The sequence below is a fragment of the Trachypithecus francoisi genome, unplaced genomic scaffold, assembly GCF_009764315.1.
Source record: "Trachypithecus francoisi isolate TF-2019V2 unplaced genomic scaffold, Tfra_2.0 Lachesis_group2, whole genome shotgun sequence".
Taxonomy (NCBI): domain Eukaryota; kingdom Metazoa; phylum Chordata; class Mammalia; order Primates; family Cercopithecidae; genus Trachypithecus; species Trachypithecus francoisi.
Window position 1 is genome coordinate 113211137 of NW_022681465.1, and position 18982 is coordinate 113230118.

An 18982-nucleotide genomic window follows, 5' to 3' on the forward strand; every position below is an offset into this window, starting at 1 on the left:
TAAGAGAAAAAATAATTCTTAATAGTGAAACATCTTTGAAAATATCCTTTTAAATATAAAACTGGAAAAAGTAAGAATCTTTATTCAATGTCAGACAACTTCCCAGTTTGAAGTGGGTTGGTTCGCAGGTTGGTGTGATAGCATTGGTGAGGGGGTTGGCTTACATTAAAAAAAGTTGCGAAATCAAAGAAGGATATTTATTTTTTTGGTACATTCTGGGTCTTTAAGGGGTGGGTGGGGAAAGGAGGGGGGAGATTTGTATCTTCATTTTGGGAATTCTGCTCTGGGCTGCCTGCCAGCTAGAAATCTTCAAGTTAGAAATCTGCCACCCCGTGGCCAGGTGCAGTGGCTCACGCCTGTAATCCTAGCACTTTGGGAGGGTGAGGTGGGTGGATCACCTGAAGTCAGGAGTTCAAGACCAGCCTGACCAAAATGGAGAAACCCCGTCTCTACTAAAAATACAAAGTTAGCCAGGCATGGTGGTGCATGCCTATAACCCCAGCTACTCGGGAGGCTGAGACAGGAGAATCGTTTGAACACGGAAGACAGAGGTTGCAGTGAGCCGAGATCGAGCCCACTCCAGCCTGGGCAACAAGAGCGAAACTCCATCTCCAAAAAAAGAAAAAGAAATCTTCCACCCCATGCCCCAGGTTCACAGAGAGCCCTGGTCTCCTTTGTGTTCTATAGCACAGGCGATCATGACTGATCTTTATCATTGCACAAAGGCTGGGAATAGTCATGGGATCTGTCAAGGGACTGCCCTGTATGTTTGTCGGGGAGGCAGAATGTGTGATCTCCAGGAAAGTTTGGACATGTTATTTAGAGATTTTCTGTGGTCTAGTGGACTTTGGCCAGCTTCAGAAGCATCTGCTGTGCCAGTGTTGAGGGGCACCTGCATTGTCCATTCTTCTGCCAGTGTGAAGGGGTTCTGAGCACTGTAGTGGTTCTGCAGGGAAACAGGGCGTGGCTATTTTTTTTTTCTTTTTGGCTGTCACCATGACTGCAGAGCACTGCTGGCATTTTGGCTGGGTCGGGGCGAGGTGGCAGCAGGCAGAGACAGTAAACACGCTGTGGTGTGTTAGACATTCTCCGTACAATAAAGCATTGTCTTAACCCAATGCTGTAAGTCTCCCTCTATCCCCACGGGAAACACTGAATTAGTCACACCTATCTTAGCCCAGGAAGAGGAGAGGTTTATAGGTAACGCAGGAATTGTTTTATAGCAGTTTGAGCTGTGTTCACCAAACAGTGGTCTTTGTAATAGCCTGAATGCAGATAATAAGAATTCACTAGGCTTTAAGAGCTTATAAAAAAAGCTTTTTCTTGATAATTCCAAGAAGAGTGTTTTATGGAGAAAGGCTACAACGGAATAAAGATCTTTTTTTTATTTTTCCCTGCAACATCCACCTCCCAGGTTCAAGCGATTATCCTACCTCAGCTTCTCGAGTAACTGGGATTACAGGCGCCCCCCACCATGCCTGGCTAATTTTTATATTTTTAGTAGAGATGAGTTTCACCATGTTGACTAGGCTGGTCTCGAATTCCTAACCTCCGGTGATCCACCCGCCTCAGCCTCCCAAAGTGTTGGGATTACAGTTGTGAGCCACCATGCCTGGAAACTGAATAAAGATCTTAATGTAGGGTAACATCTGCCTGTAGAAGTCACATGGCGTTAGTGATGCTCTCAATGTAGTTCTTTTTAGAAGTAAAAACAAAACCGTCCCCATGTTAGGCCTCTTTGATGGTGAAGTGGCAAAGGAGCCCAAATAAAGAGCTTTGTTTTCCGGAAATTATGTTAATCCAAAGAATTTATAGAGTAGAATATTTACTCTGAGGCTTTTTCTTTTTGAGATAGAGTCTCACTTTCTCACCCAGGCTGGAGTACGGTAGTGTGATCTCAGCTCACTGCAACCTCTGCCTCCGGAGTGTCAAGCAATTTTCCTGCCTCAGCCTCCTGAGCAGCTGGGATTACAGCTGCTAGCCACCACACTTGGCTAATTGTTGTATTTTCAGTAGAGACGGGGTTTTGCCATGTTGGCCAGGTCTGGAACTCCTGAATTCTAAGGATCCACCCACCTCAGCCTCCCAAAAGTGCTGGGATTACAGGTGTGAACCACTGCACCTGGCCGATTCTGAGCCTCGTAAACAATGAATGTTACCTTTCAAATGAAAATTTCAGATACTGATCTCTTTTTAAAATTAAAAACTTGTATTTTCCCCTGTGTAAACTATACACTGTACTAAATCAAAACTTACATGCACAGAATATGTGCCACTCTTTTTTTTTTTTTTTTGAGGCAGAGTCCCTCTGTCACTTAGGCTGAAGTGCACTGGTGTGATCATGCTCACTGCAACCTCCCAGGCTCAATCTATTCTCCTGCTTCAGCCTCACCAGTAGCTAGGACTGCAGGCATGTGCCACTACACCTGGCTAATTTTTGTATTTTTTATGGAGACAGGGTTTTGCCATGTTGTCCAAGCTGGTCTCGAACTCCTAGGCTCAAGCAATCTGCCTGTCACAGCCTCCCAAAGTACTGAGATTATAGGTGTGAGCCACCACACCCAGCCAGGCCACTCTTTTTTTTTTTTTTTTTTAATTTAAGTTCTAGGGTATATGAGCACAACGTGCAGGTTTGTTACATATATATACATGTGCCACGTTGGTATGCTGTACCCATTAACTCGTCATTTACATTAGTTATATCTCCTAATGGTATCCCTCCCCCTCCCCCCTCCTCCCTCCTGGCTGCAGTGTGTGATATTCCCCACCCCCACCCTGTGTCCAAGTGTTTTCATTGTTCAGTTTCCACCTACGAATGAGAACACACGGTGTTTGGTTTTCTGTCCTTGCGATAGTTTGCTCAGAATGATGGTTTCCAGCTTCATCCGTGTCCCCACAAAGGACATGAACTCATCCCTTTTTATGGCTGCATAGTATTCCATGGTATATATGTGCCACATTTTCTTAATCAGTCTATCATTGATGGACATTTGGGTTGGTTCCAAGTATTTGCTATTGTGAATAGTGCTGCAATAAACATACATGTGCGTGTGTCTTTATAGCAGCATGATTTATAATCCTTTGGGTATATATACCCAGTAATGGGAAGGCTGGGTCAAATGGTATTTCTAGTTCTAGATCCTTGAGGAATCTCCACACTGTCTTCCACAATGGTTGAACTAGTTTACAGTCCCACCAACAGTGTAAAAGTGTTCCTATTTCTCCACATCCTCTCCAGCATCTGTTGTTTCCTGACTTTTTAATGATCGCCATTCTAACTGGTGTGAGATGGTATCTTATTGTGGTTTTGATTTGCATTTCTCTGATGGCCAGTGATGATGAGCATTTTTTCATGTGTCTGTTGGCTGCATAAATGTCTTCTTTTGAGAAGTGTCTGTTCTTTGCCCACTTTTTGATGGGGTTGTTTGATTTTTTTTCTTGTGAATTTAAGTTCTTTGTAGATTCTGGATATTGGCCCTTTGTCAGATGGATAGATTGCAAAAGTTTTCTCCCGTTCTGTAGGTTGCCTGTTCACTCTGATGGTAGTTTCTTTTGCTGTGCAGAAGCTCTTTAGTTTAATTAGATCCCATTTGTCAATTTTGCCAGCCAGGCCACTCTTAAATGTCGGATCAGGTGTTGTGTTCCTTGGGTGCACAGTCACTGGGAGATGTTTCTGTCTTTGTCTGACCAGGCACACAGGAGGTGGAGTGGCGTGGGCCTGGATTAGCATCCATCATTTCAAAGCAGAAATGAAAATGATGCTGTTGTGCTTGGGCGGACCACAAAAGAAGCAGCAAACTTGGATCTCAGTAGCTCCTGTATGAGGAAAGCGTTCTATTGTTCATCTCTGTATCATTGATCTCTTCTCTCCCTGGGAAAGAGGATGAGATTGCGCAGTGTTGCTCCATGGAGTTCGCTGGATTGAGATGAGTGTGTGTCCCACCTTCCCATGAGCGGACCAGCTTCTTGAGCACCAACATGCCCTGCCCATGTCAGGCCAGCTCAGAAGCTACCTGATGGCAGGATTGTTGCCTGTGTCAGTGAGTCGCCGGTGCTTAGAATCGGGCCTGACACGTAGTGGACCTTCAGTAAATATTTGCTAAATCAGTCTCTAAAGTTAGCTGGAACCCTAACTGTGGTATATATTTCTATTTGCTTAAAATGTTCTGTGTTTCTTTGGCCGGGCGCGGTGGCTCAAGCCTGTAATCCCAGCACTTTGGGAGGCCGGGATGGGCGGATCACGAGGTCAGGAGATCGAGACTATCCTGGCTAACACGGTGAAACCCCATCTCTACTAAAAAATACAAAAAACTAGCCGGACGAGGTGGCGGGCGCCTGTAGTCCCAGCTACTTGGGAGGCTGAGGCAGGAGAATGGCGTGAACCCGGGAGGCGGAGCTTGCAGTGAGCTGAGATCCGGCCACTGCACTCCAGCCTGGGCGACAGAGCGAGACTCCATCTCAAAAAAAAAAAAAAATGTTCTGTGTTTTTGTTTTGTGGAGACGAGGTCTTGCTATGTTGCCCAGGCTCTTCTCAAATTCCTGGCCTCAAGCAATCCTCTCACCCACCCCTTCCTCTCAACGTGTTACAGGCATGAGCTACTACCTCTGGCCTGTTTTTGTTTTCAGAAAAAATAAATTATTTTGCCCCATGCAAGGCAAATTTTCTAACATTTTACCTTTCTAGGTCTCGGGGAAGTGGCAGAATTTTTTATTACATCGACTGCTTCTCTGTTAAATTTCCAAACAGCAAGCCTTGTTCTGCTATAGGCTATCACAGTAAATAACTGTGACTTTTGCTTTCACGCCCTTGCTTTCTGTTGCCATCTCTGGGTTCGTTGCTTTTGATTCCCTCTAAGCAAGACTAGTCAAAGGGAGGGAAAGAGAAAGTGAAATTAGAAAACTATTCTAACATTTGAGGGAGAAGAGGCAAAAAGCAATACTGAAAACCAAGATATCTTACTTCTCTACCTATAAACTTCTTTGCATAAAATGATCTAATGCAATCCGTGTAAAATGATATCAACTATAGAATCAGCCAGCCAATTTTGGAATAAGGAGAGATATTAAAATACATTGCTTTGATTTAAGTCACCTGAACGGTAGGTTACACTGCGGCTCTCGTCGGAGCACTGACCAGCCAGCTTTCCCCTTTGTTCCATGTGTTGTAACGTGTTAATACACCCAGCTGACTTTTTTGTTTGTTTCTTAGTTTGACATCTACAACAAGATCGAGTTCCGACGCTCTGCAGGGGCGATATGCAGCTCCTGAATTGGAAGTAAGTTCATTTCCTTTTCCTGTTCTGCTTCATCTCAGAAGATCCATTTCTCAGGAAGACCTTTTGTGTTTGTGTCTTTAATCAATCTGCATTCCATGATCCTGTTTTTCTGCTTGGGAAAAAAGAGATTTTTGTATAGAAAAATAAATGCTGGCCAGGTGTGGTGGCTCACACCTGTAATCCTAGCACTTTGGGAGGCCAAGGCGGGTGGATCACCTGAGGTCAGGAGTTCAAGACCAGCCTGGCCAACATGGTGAAACCCCATCTCTACTAAAAATACAAAAATTAGCCAGGTGTGGTGGCTCACACCTATAGTCCTAGCTACTTGGGAGGCTGAGACACGAGAATCACTTGAACCCTGGTGGCAGAGGTTGCAGTGAGTCAAGATCATACCACGGCACTCCAGCGTGGGCAATAGAGTGAAACTTTGACTCAAAAAAAATAAAAGAAAAAGGAAAAATAAATGCTTTCCTTTGTATGCTATGGGATTAAAATGAATCAGTCCATTCTTGATTTTCTGTAAGAAAACTGGCCTTTTGGATGGCATCCTGCCACTCGCCCCCAACCAGAGGCTCGGGTAACCTTGTCAGGCTGCACCCTGTACTCTTCCTTTGCCATAATTGGGTCTGGGTGGGTTTTATTTTAACTTCTGATCCATCCACCTGTTTCATACTTGTCTGTGCCCTCCATACACAACATGGCTGTGAGATTATGTAATAACTGTTTGGAAGGAAGGAGAGAGGAAAAGGAAGGAACTGTATCTGCTCTGCCTGACGCTGTTGAACGTGCTAGATACATTAACTCGTGTAACTGAATGTCAGTTCCATCAGGTGGGCATTTTGTCAGGTAGAGTGTTATGAGCAATACGTTGGTTGCCTGCACATCCAGCGCCTCCAGGTGTTCAGCAGGTGCCTATCAGTCACCAAAATGTCTGTTACTTTCTTAATTGTGCAAAGGTCTTTCTGGAGCTCTCATCTACCAATATCAGGAGGGTCTAATCAGATGGAGGCAGCCAGGGAAAGACTCAGCTGTGACCCAAGAATGAAAAGAACCAGGGGTTCCAAGCATGACTAAGACTTACAGCACTTGCTATGTCCCAGGCACTGTTCTAAGTTCTTCCTATGTGATTTCACTTAATCCTCATAAAAACCCAGTGACATGCTTTTACCTCCATTTTACAGAGGGGAAAACCAGCAGAGTGAAGTCATTTAAGCCTCACAGGTTTTGATTTGCCAGAATGTAAACCGTGTACTCTGGCCCCAGAGTCTGTGTTCTTGACCACTGCTGCCCAGGAGCTGAGCTGCTGAAGCCTGGTTCTTCCTGCTGACTGTGGGCAGCTGGCATCCGGCCACTGCGTGCGTTCTAATAGCTTTCCGAGGATGGAAAAGTCCTGGTGTCTGTCCAGATACGGGCACTTCACTCTGCAGCTGGGTGTCTGGGGATGGGATGGTCTCTCTTGCACCTGACCTGGAGATAGTGAGCCATTATGAAGGGTTGTCAGTCTGCCAGCATCATTCTCCAACTCTTTCTGTTGCCCAAAGCAGAAAACTGTGCTAAGTTTGAATAGGTTACTGCCTATTATACAGAAGAGAATGGTCTGTAGAAGGAAGGGGTGTTTGTTCTCACCACTGACTAGGTGACCACCTGCTGAGGTTGTATGGTTATGGTTTCAATGTCCCTATTGTGTGCAGAGTTCAAGCTCAAAGAGCAGCAAGTCTCCAAGTTAGATTTAAGAGAGGGTGTTTTTCTTCTCAGTCCAGGGGAAAATGTCCTAGTGTTTCCTTCTGAACTGGAGAGCATGCAGGATGGAAGTTGGTTCGCTCTCCTGCATCCCATTTCACAGGATACAACTTTGAAAGTGAGAGTTCATAGTTTCTTACAGTAACTTGAGCTTCAAAAGAACTAAGACCTCAGCATACCGTGTCTTGGGCCCACTGAATGAATTAGTGGTTTTTAGACCATACCACTTAATCCAAGCTCCTGTTAAAGGTTTCCTTGCCAAGCAGGGAAACAAGGGCTTGGCCTTAATGTACAAATGAGATGAAGGCTCAAGCTCTCATATTCTCATCCTTGGCTCTCTGTTCTTTGTAGTTGAAATATCTTCAGCCCCAAAGTGCTAAGGGCACTGCACTTCCCAGGCAGTCTTCATACTCTCTTTACCAGAGTCTTTCTGAAATCACGTACTTTTTTTCTTTTCTTTTTATTTTATTTTATTTTTTTTTGAGACAGGGCCTCTGTCACCCAGGCTGGAGTGCAGTGGTGGGATCACAGCTTACTGCAGCCTCAAACTCATAGGCTTAAGCAGTCTTCCTCCCTCAGCCTCCCAAATAGCTGGGAATACACATAACCTGATTTTTAAAAATTAAGTTTATTGTTTTGAGTAGGTAAGAAATAATGGCCAGGCGCGGTGGCTCACGCTTGTAATCCCAGCACTTTGAGAGGCTGAGGCGGGCAGATCACCTGAGGCCTGGAGTTCGAGACCAACCTGACCAACCTGACCCTGTCTCTACTAAAAATACAAAATTAACCAGGTGTGGTGGCACATGTCTGTAATCCCAGCTACTCAGGAGGCTGAGGCAGGAGAATTGCTTGAACCCGGGAGGCAGAGTTTGCAGTGAGCCAAGATCGTGCCATTGCACTCCAGCCTGGGCAATAAGAGCGAAGCTCCATCTCAAAAAAAAAAAAAAGAAAAAAGAAAAGAAATAATGATAAAAAATTTCACAAGGTACCAGAGATGCTTCAAAGGCAAGCATTCCCTCCATCCCTGTCCATGGCCCATGCAACAGCTTGATTTTTATAGGAAACATGGGTAGGCTGCTTCCAGATTCCTTTGCTTTACTATTTCAGATTCTTCCGGCTTCACCAAGCTCCTAGACACCACGTGTTACCTATTGTGAATCATGGATCTTGGCGTCCCCATCCTGCATTCGTCTGTCCCAGCTCTGTCACTAAGCTAGTTTGGTGACTTTGGCGAGTTAACCTGCCTGACCCCAGTTTCCTCAGCTGTACGCAGGATAATAATAAGCCCAATGCAAAGGTCAAAGAGGATTTAATGAAATAGCATTGAAGGCAAAGCACGAGAAGGGAACGCCGGGGGAGTGGGGCTCTTGTCATATTCGTTGGGTTTCACATTAAGTTCTCCAGAAGCAGAGGTTGAGGGATATTTATTAAAAATCAGCACATGTGGAGGGAGAAGGGGAAGGAGGCAAAATTGGGCAGAGGGTGAAGTTGAAGGACAGTGCAGCTGGACAAAGCCTCCCTAACCCCAGGGGCCATGATGGCACGGCCTTTACCCCTGCTGTGATCAGCCATTCCATGGCGGTTACCCAAGAAGGGTAAAGGAGCTGCTGTCTCAAGGCTCTGCTGCCAGCATTCATGGTAGCGGGAACAAGCACCAAGTCCATGGATGAGGATCTCTGGCACGTCTCCCTCCATGGTGTTTCCTGTCACCAACACCCAGCACACCTGGGAAAGAACAGTCCACATCTTTTGAAGGGATACGTGCAATTCGGGGCCTGGGAGGTTGTTCAGGTAAGGGTTACTGCTGCCTTACTGAGATGGACTAGAAATAGAACACAAGCCATCTGACTGTTGCTTTTGCTTTCACAGATAGCCCGCTGTTGTTTTTGCTTCAGTCCTGGTGGAGAGGGTAAGCAGAGTACATTTATTCTTTGCATCTGTGTGACACTGCAGTCCTATAGCTCTAATCTGTTATCATTTGGGATTCAGACACAAATAACTTGAATAGTAAGGGGAAACTTATTCTAAAGCTGATTGACTGCTAGCTGAGTTAGTTTGTGTTGTTATTTTGGTAGGGAGAATCAGTCCAAATTTTGGTTTATATGTAAGTTAAATTATACAGTGAGCTTTAGAGAACCAGAAAGCACATTTTAAAAAAAGAAATGATTTGGAAAATACCAAGAGGTCCTGATACCTTATTTTGGGGCCATTTCATTCCTTCACTTTACTTTCCTTCTTGGATTGGAGGATTCCAAGGGCTTAAGAACTAACTCTTGTTTTACTCTCTCTCAGTTTCTGCAAAGCTTATAGTAAGTTTTACATCTTTAGGGGTTTTTAAGGGTTCTCTTTCTGTTAAAATAAATGTGACAGACCACGCGCAATGGCTTATGCCTGTAATCCCAGCACTTTGGGAGGTTGAGGCGGGTGGATCACCTGAGGTCAGGAGTTTGAGCCCAGCCTGACCAACATGGTGAAACCCTGTCTCTACTATAAAACAATACAAAATTAGCCTGGCATGGTGGCGTGCACCTGTAATCCCAGCTACTCGGGAAGCTGAGACAGGAGAATGTCTTGAACCTGGGAGGCGGAGGTTGCAGTGACCCATGATCGCACCACTGTACTCCAGCCTGGGCAAAAAGAGCAAAACTCCATCTCAAAAAATAAATAAATAAAAATAAATGTAGCATTAGGTAACTCTTCCTATTATGGAAGTTGCTAGGGTGGGGTGGGAGTTTTGTGCTTAGGGCACAGATTGAAGTTGCCAGAGGGTACAGATGGCTTTCTGGCATCTTTTCTACTGACAGCCCTGTAGAATTAGCAAGTGTGGCTTTGCTGAATGGTAAACACACACATTCACTCACTGAGCCTGGGCTCCCTTTGTGCTTCACAGACGCTGAAGAGCAGCAGCAGGGGAAGGAGGGACCACGGGTCATTTATGACGAGAAGAAAGGCACCGTCTACATCTACTCCTACTTCCACTTCGTGTTCTTCCTGGCTTCCCTGTATGTGATGATGACCGTCACCAACTGGTTCAAGTGAGTGGCCCATTTGCTTAGGTATTTTTGAAGCGAAGTCTTAAAGTTAAGAGTTAAGTGCTGTTCATGTTTGTTTGTTTGCGAAGGAGTCTCACTCCGTTGCCCAGGTGGAGTGCAGTGGCACAATCCTGGCTCACTGCAACCTTTGCCTCCCGGGTTCAAGCGATTCTCGTGCCTCAGCCTCCCGAGTAGCTGGGATTACATGCACGCACCACCATGCCTAGCTAATTTTTGTATTTTTAGTACAAAATTAGTACAGCCTGTTGGCCAGGCTGGTCTTGAACTCCTGACCTCAAGTGATCCACCTGCCTTGGCCTCCCAAAGTGCCGGGATTATAAGCGAGTTCCGAGTTTTAACAGTGGACGGGTATGTTTTAACCCTGGAAACTGGTGATGCTATGGCAACTTTAAGAAAATGGAAGGTTAGCTCTATATGGACAGTCTGGAAAACATGGTAATGGAGGAAAAATGGGAATTCCGAAGCATTCATCTGCCTTTCAGAAAGAGAAAATATCCCTTTTTTTCTACTTCAAATTTTGTGTATCTTCTTCCCCATTTTTCTTCATTTTCATCACAAAAGTTGGAAACATCTTTTTTAAAAATACAAACTAAATGTGGAATTATGAAAAGTAAAAATGTGGTACCCCCACCCACCTCTACTCCCCCTACACAGATAACCACTGCTAGGATGTGTATTCCTTTTCTGTGCATTTATAAACCTACGTAATTTTTTATTTATTGTTTTTCTTTTTAGATGGAGTCTTGCTCTGTTGCCCAGACTAGAGTGCAGTGGCGCAATCTCGGTTCACTGCAACCTCCGCCCCTGGGTTCAAGTGATTCTCCTGCCTCAGCCTTTCTAGTAGCTGGGACTACAGGCACTGCTACCACGCTGGCTAATTTTTTATTTTTATTTTTAGTAGAGATGGGGTTTCACCATATTGGCTAGGCTGGTCTTGAACTCCTGACCTTGTGATCCACCCGCCTCGGCCTCCCAAAGTGCTGAGATTACAGGCGTGAGCCACTGTACCTGGCTAATTTTTTTTTTTTTTTTTTTTTAACTTGGCAGTACATGATTGACCTGACCTTCCCTGTCACTACACAGAGGTTCATACTTTTGCTGGAGGTCCACAGCTTCGGTTGTATCATAATTTGTTTGACTGCTAAGTTAAGCTTAGACATGTAGGCTCATTGTACTTCTTTTTATCATTCATTCAACAGATGTGCAAGTGGCTCCTATGTGCCACACGGTTCTAGGAGGCAGGGTTTATAGTCTAGCGCGAGAGACAGACTATGACCCAAGTCAAATATGGTGTGTTAGATGGTGATGAGTATTGGGGAGAAAAATGAAATGAGCAAAGGGAATTGGGGTAGGGGTGGTGGGAGTGGTGGTTTCAAGCACAGTGAGTGGAGCGATTCTTCCTGAAGGAGGAGAGGAGAAGGGAGCTTTAATGCTTCCCAGTGATGCTGTGGGAACTGCTGGAAACTTTTGGCTTGGGAAGCTTAAGAAAAGATGGAGAAAGCTATAATTAAAAAGGCAGATAATAACAAATGTCGAGGAAGTGGAGAAATTGGAACCCTCTTACATTGCTGGTTTGAATGTGAAATCTACTTTGGAAAAGAGTTTGGCAGCTCCTTAAACAATTAAACATTGAGTTACAATGTAATCCAGCTCTTCCACTCCTGAGCGTGTACCTAAGACAAAAAGAAAACTAGGTCCACAAAACTTACACAGGGATGTTCATACCAGCATCAATTGTGATAGTCAAAGAGGGGAAACATCCCAAATGACCATCACCTGGTGACTGCATACAGCAAAATGTGCTCTATCCATACAATAAGATACTAGGTTAGCAATAAAAAGGAATGAAGGACTGACACATGCTACCACATGGCTGAGACTTGGAAATGGTGCATGAGGCAAAAAAGCCACACACAAGAGGCCATGTGATTCCTTTTATATCAATTGTCTGGAATAGGCAAATCCATAGAGACAGAAAGTAGATTGGTGAATGCCAGGGATGGGCCGGGGGGCCATGGGGAAGGGGAGAGCACCTAAGGGGTGCATGGTTTCTTTTGGGGGTGATGAGAATGTTTGGAAATGGGTTGTATTGATGGTAGCACAAATCTGTGTATGAATGCATTAAAAGCCGTTGAGTTGTACATTACAAATGGATGTGAATTAGTGAATTGTATCTCAGTACATTCCTGCTTTGACCGCGGCTGGGTCTCTTGTTTCCACAGCTACGAAAGTGCCAACATCGAGAGCTTCTTCAGCGGGAGCTGGTCCATCTTCTGGGTCAAGATGGCCTCCTGCTGGATATGCGTGCTGTTGTACCTGTGTACACTGGTCGCTCCCCTCTGCTGCCCCACCCGGGAGTTCTCTGTGTGACGATATTAGCGGTCCCCTGGGCTTTGCTGGCCTACAGCCTGGAAAGTGCCATCGTTTGAACAGTGTCCCCGGGGGTTAAGCAAGGACTGGCGCCCTGTGCCTGAGTGGGTCTGAAAAGGCTGTGAGGAAAAAAAAAAAAAAAAAAAAAAATCTCCTGATTAACTTTTTTCTTTTGAAATTCAAAAAGAAACTACCAGTTTGTCCCAAAGGAATTGAAATTTTCAACCAAACTGATCACGGTTGAAATATCTTACCCCTAGAAAGTGGATACCGATTATGTTGACTTCCTTCTGCATGTTTTTGCCAAAACAGAATTTGGGAGACAGCATCTTTTCACAGGGATACCTGTGAAATACCTTGTGTGGCCAGTCATTCTCATCCTTGGAATAGAAAATATGCCAAAATCTTGAGTCCACAGCCCCTAACAGAATCCAGACCCCTCTCACTCACTTCCACCTCTTAGAGCCTTGTCCCCAGGCGGCTTTGAGGACAGGACTCAGCCTGCAGGGCCCCTGGTATTTATAGGGTGCAAGAGGTGGCACCTGCTTTTCAACTGTACCCTCAGTGCTGCCTCCTCATGGCCCCTAAACATCTCCTTTTGAGGTTGTGATGCTGGGAATCACAGACTTCACTCTCTGCCTGCATCCTTTCCCGAGGTCTCATGTTTTCTGGGTCCCACGTCTTTGTAATAATGTGAAAAAGCACAATTTGCCTGGTCACCCCCCACGTGGTTCTCCACCGTATTACCACTACCTGATCCGAGTTACCGCAATAAGTACGGCGCTTATTTGTGGTGTTATTCACACTATTATAGAACAAGATTCATGTTGTTTTCTTTGCCTAAGCAAAGGAGGGCTATCATTCTTTCTTGTTTGTGCTGTTGATAATGATAATACTTTTAGGACCTTAACTGAAAAGCTGCTTCGTGTTGAAGCCCGCTGCATGCACTGCTCTTTCAGGTGTTGAGGCCAGCCCCTCAGTTTCTTCTCCACCTTGAGGCCTTTGAAACTGTAAAAGCAGAAGACGTTTTGTGTTCTGGATCTGTAATGTGACCATACCATTCAGGTTCATTCTGGCATCCTTGGAATAGATTCGCTAACGTGAGAATTTCTGAGGTGAGGATCTCAGACACACTGACCAGAGGAAGCCTGTTAGGCAACGTGTGGGAGTGGCCGAATATACTTAAAGAGAGGTGGGCAGAGGCAGGTGGATCACTTGAGGTCAGGAGTTCAAGACCAGCCTGGCTAACACAGTGAAACCCCGTCTCTACTAAAAAGAGAAAAACTAGCCGGGCATGGTAGCGTGTGCCTGTAATCCCAGCTACTCGGAGGCTGAGGCATGAGAATCACTTGAACCTGGGAGGCAGAGGTTGCAGTGAGCCGAGATCACACTGCACAGGAATTTCCAAAATACATACTTGTAAAGTAATACAGAAACATGACTTTCGGCAGCTACCCAAGATGATACCTATTTTCAGTGTTGATGTTCTCAGGCAGGGAAAAGGTTTACTTGCTGGAAACTCCTGTTAGAATTTCATTCGGGATGAAAAGAATCTTCTCAAGCTCTCTGGAAGTGAGGATCTAAGAATAAAAGGTTCAGCCTAGTCATTTTTTTCTGTGCTGTACTGTATGAGTTGGGCAGAATTGAGTGCCACCTAAGCTGAGCTTCCGTGTGCCAAAATGCTGGTGGGTGAAATTAGTGAAATTCTTTCTATTCATTCCTTTGCCCTTCTCCCAAGAAAACCCATGGGGAAACAAATTACAGGGGACGAATTCCTTTAGAACTTTCCCTACTTAGAGTGTTTGAGATTCAGTTTCAAAAGGCACTCCATCTGTGTGTGTGGTTAAGAGAGCCTTGTTTTGTAAACTCCATTAAATTTCCTTTTGTAGGGCAGGAGCTCTGTACTTAGCAGTTCAAAGACTGATCTGGAGTCGCAAAATGAAAGGCTAACTGGTTCCTTGGGGAACCAGTTAGGGTACAGGAGCTCCCAGTTAGGGTACAGGAGCTCCGTGGGCCAAGAATGGGCTCAGGGAGTGGGGCCGTGTGTCATACACAGTAGCTGTGTTGCAGTGGCCTAGGGCCTTGGGGGTTGTCTTTAGGAAACACCCTGAGGAGAAGCAGATCAGGGGCCCGGGCAGTATTGTGACTAGTTTCATTGTTTTCCTCCTGCTGAGGTCTAGCAGAGCCTTTACTTTGTCTTCTTGACTGGGTCTGGCTGCCAGCTGGTGTGATTTGAGAAACTGACCTTACGCCCAGTCAAGGTCGAGCTGACAAGGCCTTGGATTCCTTGGCTGGCCGTGGCTGGCCCTTTCCTCTGCAGAAAGCAGCTCAGGGAAGCCCAAGCAAGGGAGTGTGGCTGGTGGAAGGCCCTCGTCACTTCCTTCTGGAGCCAGCCCAGCCACCCCATGTTTTCCAGATGCGTGAATCTGGTTTTTGACATCCCGTTCCCTTCTGCTGGTTGGTCTGATGCAGGAGGAAGAGTTACAGTTTCTCTGAATTTTATTCTCAGCTGAAAATGTTAGCACGTGTATCTGCATGAAAAAAAGAGATGTGGATGTATCTGAGGATGAGGGACTATCAATGCAAAGTTAATGTTAATGGTTATTAATTGTGATATACAATTCTCAGGCGAGGAGTCAACATTCCTGGATTTAAAGAAACTATAGTTTTGTGCGATTGTGATTTAAGAAACTGGAAACATTGTGCCAATGGCTTTGAGTTGCTCTAACAATGGTGTTAATTTGATTAACTCACTGATATCTTTTAAAAATAATAGACATTTGCTTCCTACACCTTTTTGTACATGACTTAAAGAGTATATTCCCAGAAGCTGCTGGTCAGACACATTTAGGGATGACAGATGAAGAGGATTTTTTAAAGCTGCATGTGAATATTTCCTCTGTGTCATTTGTCTGATGTAGAAAAGTTTTCCCCTCATTTTTATGAGTAAAAACACTAAGTGGGTGGCAGGGGGGTGGGGGTTTTTATGGGAGTGTCATACCGAGGCATGTTACCTGACTGGAGACTAGAGACTATGTCCATCATAAGCCTTCAGAAACCCAACCACGTCTTTACTGGGTCTAGCTTTTTTTAAATACTCATTGGTTAGTTTTATTTTTGCGCACAGTTTCTTGGGCAAAAAGCTTCTTCATTTTGTCTGAAGAAATTGTTTGCCAGAGGTATTTGGAGCCTTTTTGAAGGGGAGATAGAGTGGGGGTGGGCTGTGGGGAGGGTGGAGTTATTGGGGTTTTGGGGTTCTGTTTCCATACAACATTGTTTATTTCTGATTCCTCAGAAGATCCTTCATTATGAATAACCTCAGTGTAATGTTAATTTCCCACCCCATGCCAAAATTGTCACCCTCGGCCTTTTTTTAAATTTTTTTCTTGGAGACGGGCTCACTCTGTCACCCAGGCTGGAGTGCAGTGACATGATCTTGACTCATGGCAGGCTTGACCTCCTGGGCTCAAGGACCACCTCCCAAGTAGCTGAGACCACAGGTTTGCGCCGTCACAGCTAGCCAGTTTTTATTTTTTTGTAGAGATGGGGTTGTCCAGGCTGGTCTCAAAACTGAGCTCAAGCAATGTGCCTGCCTTGGCTTCCCAAAATGCTGGGATTACAGGCATAAACCACTGCACGCAGCCTACCCTCTGCCTTTTTAAGATGATGTATTTATTTAATTTTTGCCATCATTGGTGCTTCACCTTCCTCCGAAGGAAATTCCAGAGCCTGTATTTAAGCTGCCTAGGCTTTTACCCTCCCTTTATTGCCTTTCTAAATAGTGTCTCATTTGGTGTACTCTAGTATCCTATACCTCTTGGAAGTGAAAGAGGACCCAACCTACAACTAAGAAGGGACAAACCTTGAACTTAGTAAGACCTTACACACCCAGAAAGAACATGGGCCCTCCTTCTTCAGGGACAATGCAGGAGCCACTTGGCCTGTGGAATTTTCTGAAGGCTATTTTCTGTAACTTGCTAGTTAACTTAGTTTTGCATTTCAGGCAGAGGTGTGCTCTGTAATGTTGGGCCTTTGACTTCACAGGACTGGAGAGCTATTCACACAGATGTTTAGACCTTTCTCTCTCTCTCTGTTTTTTCTTCTTCCTCAACAAATCTTTCACAGGCAGTCATTTTGAAAGGTTGAAATATTTGGCCTTTACCAAAGAGCTTTTTTTTTTTCCTTAAGCAAAATCCTTTCAGAAAGAAACAAATGGGAAAGGGCAGATTAAGAATGCATATGTCCCAATCCATTTCTATAGGAGTTTAATCATATTCACATGAGCAAAATGATGGAAGAATTCTTTAAGGTAATCCTTCGGGATAAAGGATCCTGAGATGTTCTCTCAGGTAAAGAAAGATTACAGCAGATGCGTAATATATGTCTCGAGAGCTATTTATAAGAAATTTAAGAGGATTGTTTTGTTTTCCTTTATTAAAGATTTAAGCCTTTTTTACTTTGCAAAAAGAAAACTACAAAAGTTTTATAGATATAACTTTGCTAATTTTTTAAACTTTTCTGAAACAATTAGCTGTAGCCAAATTATGTGGTTACGTTTTGCTACGTTAGAATTTGAAAATGCAATATGTCTGGTAAATCTACTGTTTGAAATTTATAATTGTCTCTGATATGATTAGAATTTTGGTAACTTTTGAAAGTTATTTTCCCCCTTTAGTCATGGACTTCTGTTTGTTTTTTAATATTTCTATAAAGCATCTGAATTGACTAGGCTTTTCCTATGTAAAAAACTCAAAACTTGTTAACTCTGTACTTTAATAAAATTTGAAATTAAAACTATGTTGTTTTTTTCTCTTCTGCTAGATACATATATAATTAAAGTACTCAAGTTAGTTGTTTTGCAGAGATGTTGCCTTCAGATGTTAATGAGGTCTCTCTTAAGTTTCATGGAGTATATGCTGATCCTTTAATTGACAAATAAAAGATACATATCTGTGGTGTGCAACATGATGTTTTGAAATATGTATATATTCAGGAATAACCAAATCATGCTAATTAGCATATGTATTACCTCATGTTTTTATGCTGAGAACATTTAAAAGCCCACAGTAATTTTTTTTTTTTTTTTTTTTTGAGACAGAGTCTTGCTCTGTCACCCAGGCTGGGGTGCAGTGGCGTGATCTCAGCTCACTGCAACCACTGCCTCCCAGGCTCAAGCGATTCTCCTGCCTCAGCCTCCCGAGTGGCTGGGATTACACGCATGTGGCACCATGCCCAGGTAATTTGTGTATTTTTAGTAGAGATGGGGTTTCGCTATGTTGGCCAGGCTGGTCTTGAACTCCTGACCACAGGTGATCCGCCCACCTCAGCTTCCCAAACTGCTGGGATTACAGGCATGAGCCACTGCACCCAGCCTACTCTCAGAATTTTTAAGGTAGTGCAAGTTTCCTAACTAATCACCATGTTACACAGTAGATCTGAACTTATTCTTTCTGGCTGATATTTTGTGTTCTTTGACCAACATCACCCTGAACTCCCCCTCACCCAATCCCCCACCTCCAGCCCCTAGTAACCACCTTTACACTCTGCATCTCTTAAGTCAAACTTATGAAGTTTGACTTTTTAAGATTTCATGGATCAGTAAAATCACAAAGTATTTGTCTTTTTGTGCCTGGCTTTTTTCACTTAACCATGTCCTCTAGGTTCCTCCAAGTTGTTACATGTTACAGGAGTTCCTTTTTTTGAGGCTGAATTTTTTATTCTGTTGTGTATATATGCCACTTTTCTTTTCCCTTTTTTTTTTTTTTTTTTTTTTTTTTTTTGAGGCAGAGTCTCACTCTGTCACCCAGGCTGGAGTACAGTGGCGTGATCATGGCTTATTTTGGCTTTGACTTCTTGGACTCAAGCAATCCTCCTGCCTCAGCCTGCCGAGCAGCTGGGACCACAGAGTGCAACACCAAGCCTGACTAATTTTTGTATTTTTTGTAGAGATAGGGTCTCACTATGTTGCCCTGACCTCAAGCAATCATCCTGCCTCAGCCTCCCAAAGTGCGTGGATTTACAGACGTGAGCCACTGCGGCCAGCTCACTTTTTTTTCTCTTTTTTTTGACTTAGACTCTTGCTCTGTCAACCAGGCTGGAGTGCCGTGGCATGATCTCAGCTCACTGCAACCTCTGCCTCCCCGGTTCAAGGCAATTTTCCTGCCTCAGCTTCCCGAGTAGCAGCTGGGACTACAGGTGGCCACCACCACACCCAGCTAGTTTTTGTATTTTTAGTAGAGACAGGGTTTCACCATGTTGGCCAGGCTGGTCTCTAACTCCTGACCTCATGATCCGCCAACCTCGGCCTCCCAAAGTGCTGGGATTACAGGCGTGAGCCACTGCACCTTGCCACATTTTCTTTATTTATTCATTTGTGGACACTTGGGTTGATTCTATATCTTGGCCATTGTGAATAATGCTATAGTGAACATAGGGGTGTGGATATCTCTTTGACATACTGATGTCATTCCCTTTGGATATATACCCATTAGTGGGATTGCTGGATCATATGGTAGTTCTACTTGCAGGTTTTTGGATTTTTTT

General features: G+C 44.3%; 1 protein-coding gene across 2 annotated transcripts in view; it reads left to right on the forward strand.

Moving 5' to 3' along the window:
* SERINC5 (serine incorporator 5) overlaps nucleotides 1-17247 on the forward strand; it is a 120133-nt gene extending 102886 nt beyond the window's left edge. For both annotated transcript variants that reach the window (XM_033180161.1, XM_033180162.1), the window contains exons 9-12: nucleotides 5210-5276; nucleotides 8886-8925; nucleotides 9907-10051; nucleotides 12292-17247. In XM_033180161.1, coding sequence (XP_033036052.1) covers nucleotides 5210-5276; nucleotides 8886-8925; nucleotides 9907-10051; nucleotides 12292-12439 — 400 coding nt within the window. In that variant the 3' untranslated portion in view covers nucleotides 12440-17247. The remainder of the gene's footprint in view (nucleotides 1-5209; nucleotides 5277-8885; nucleotides 8926-9906; nucleotides 10052-12291) is intronic.
* Nucleotides 17248-18982: the final 1735 nt, after the last annotated feature.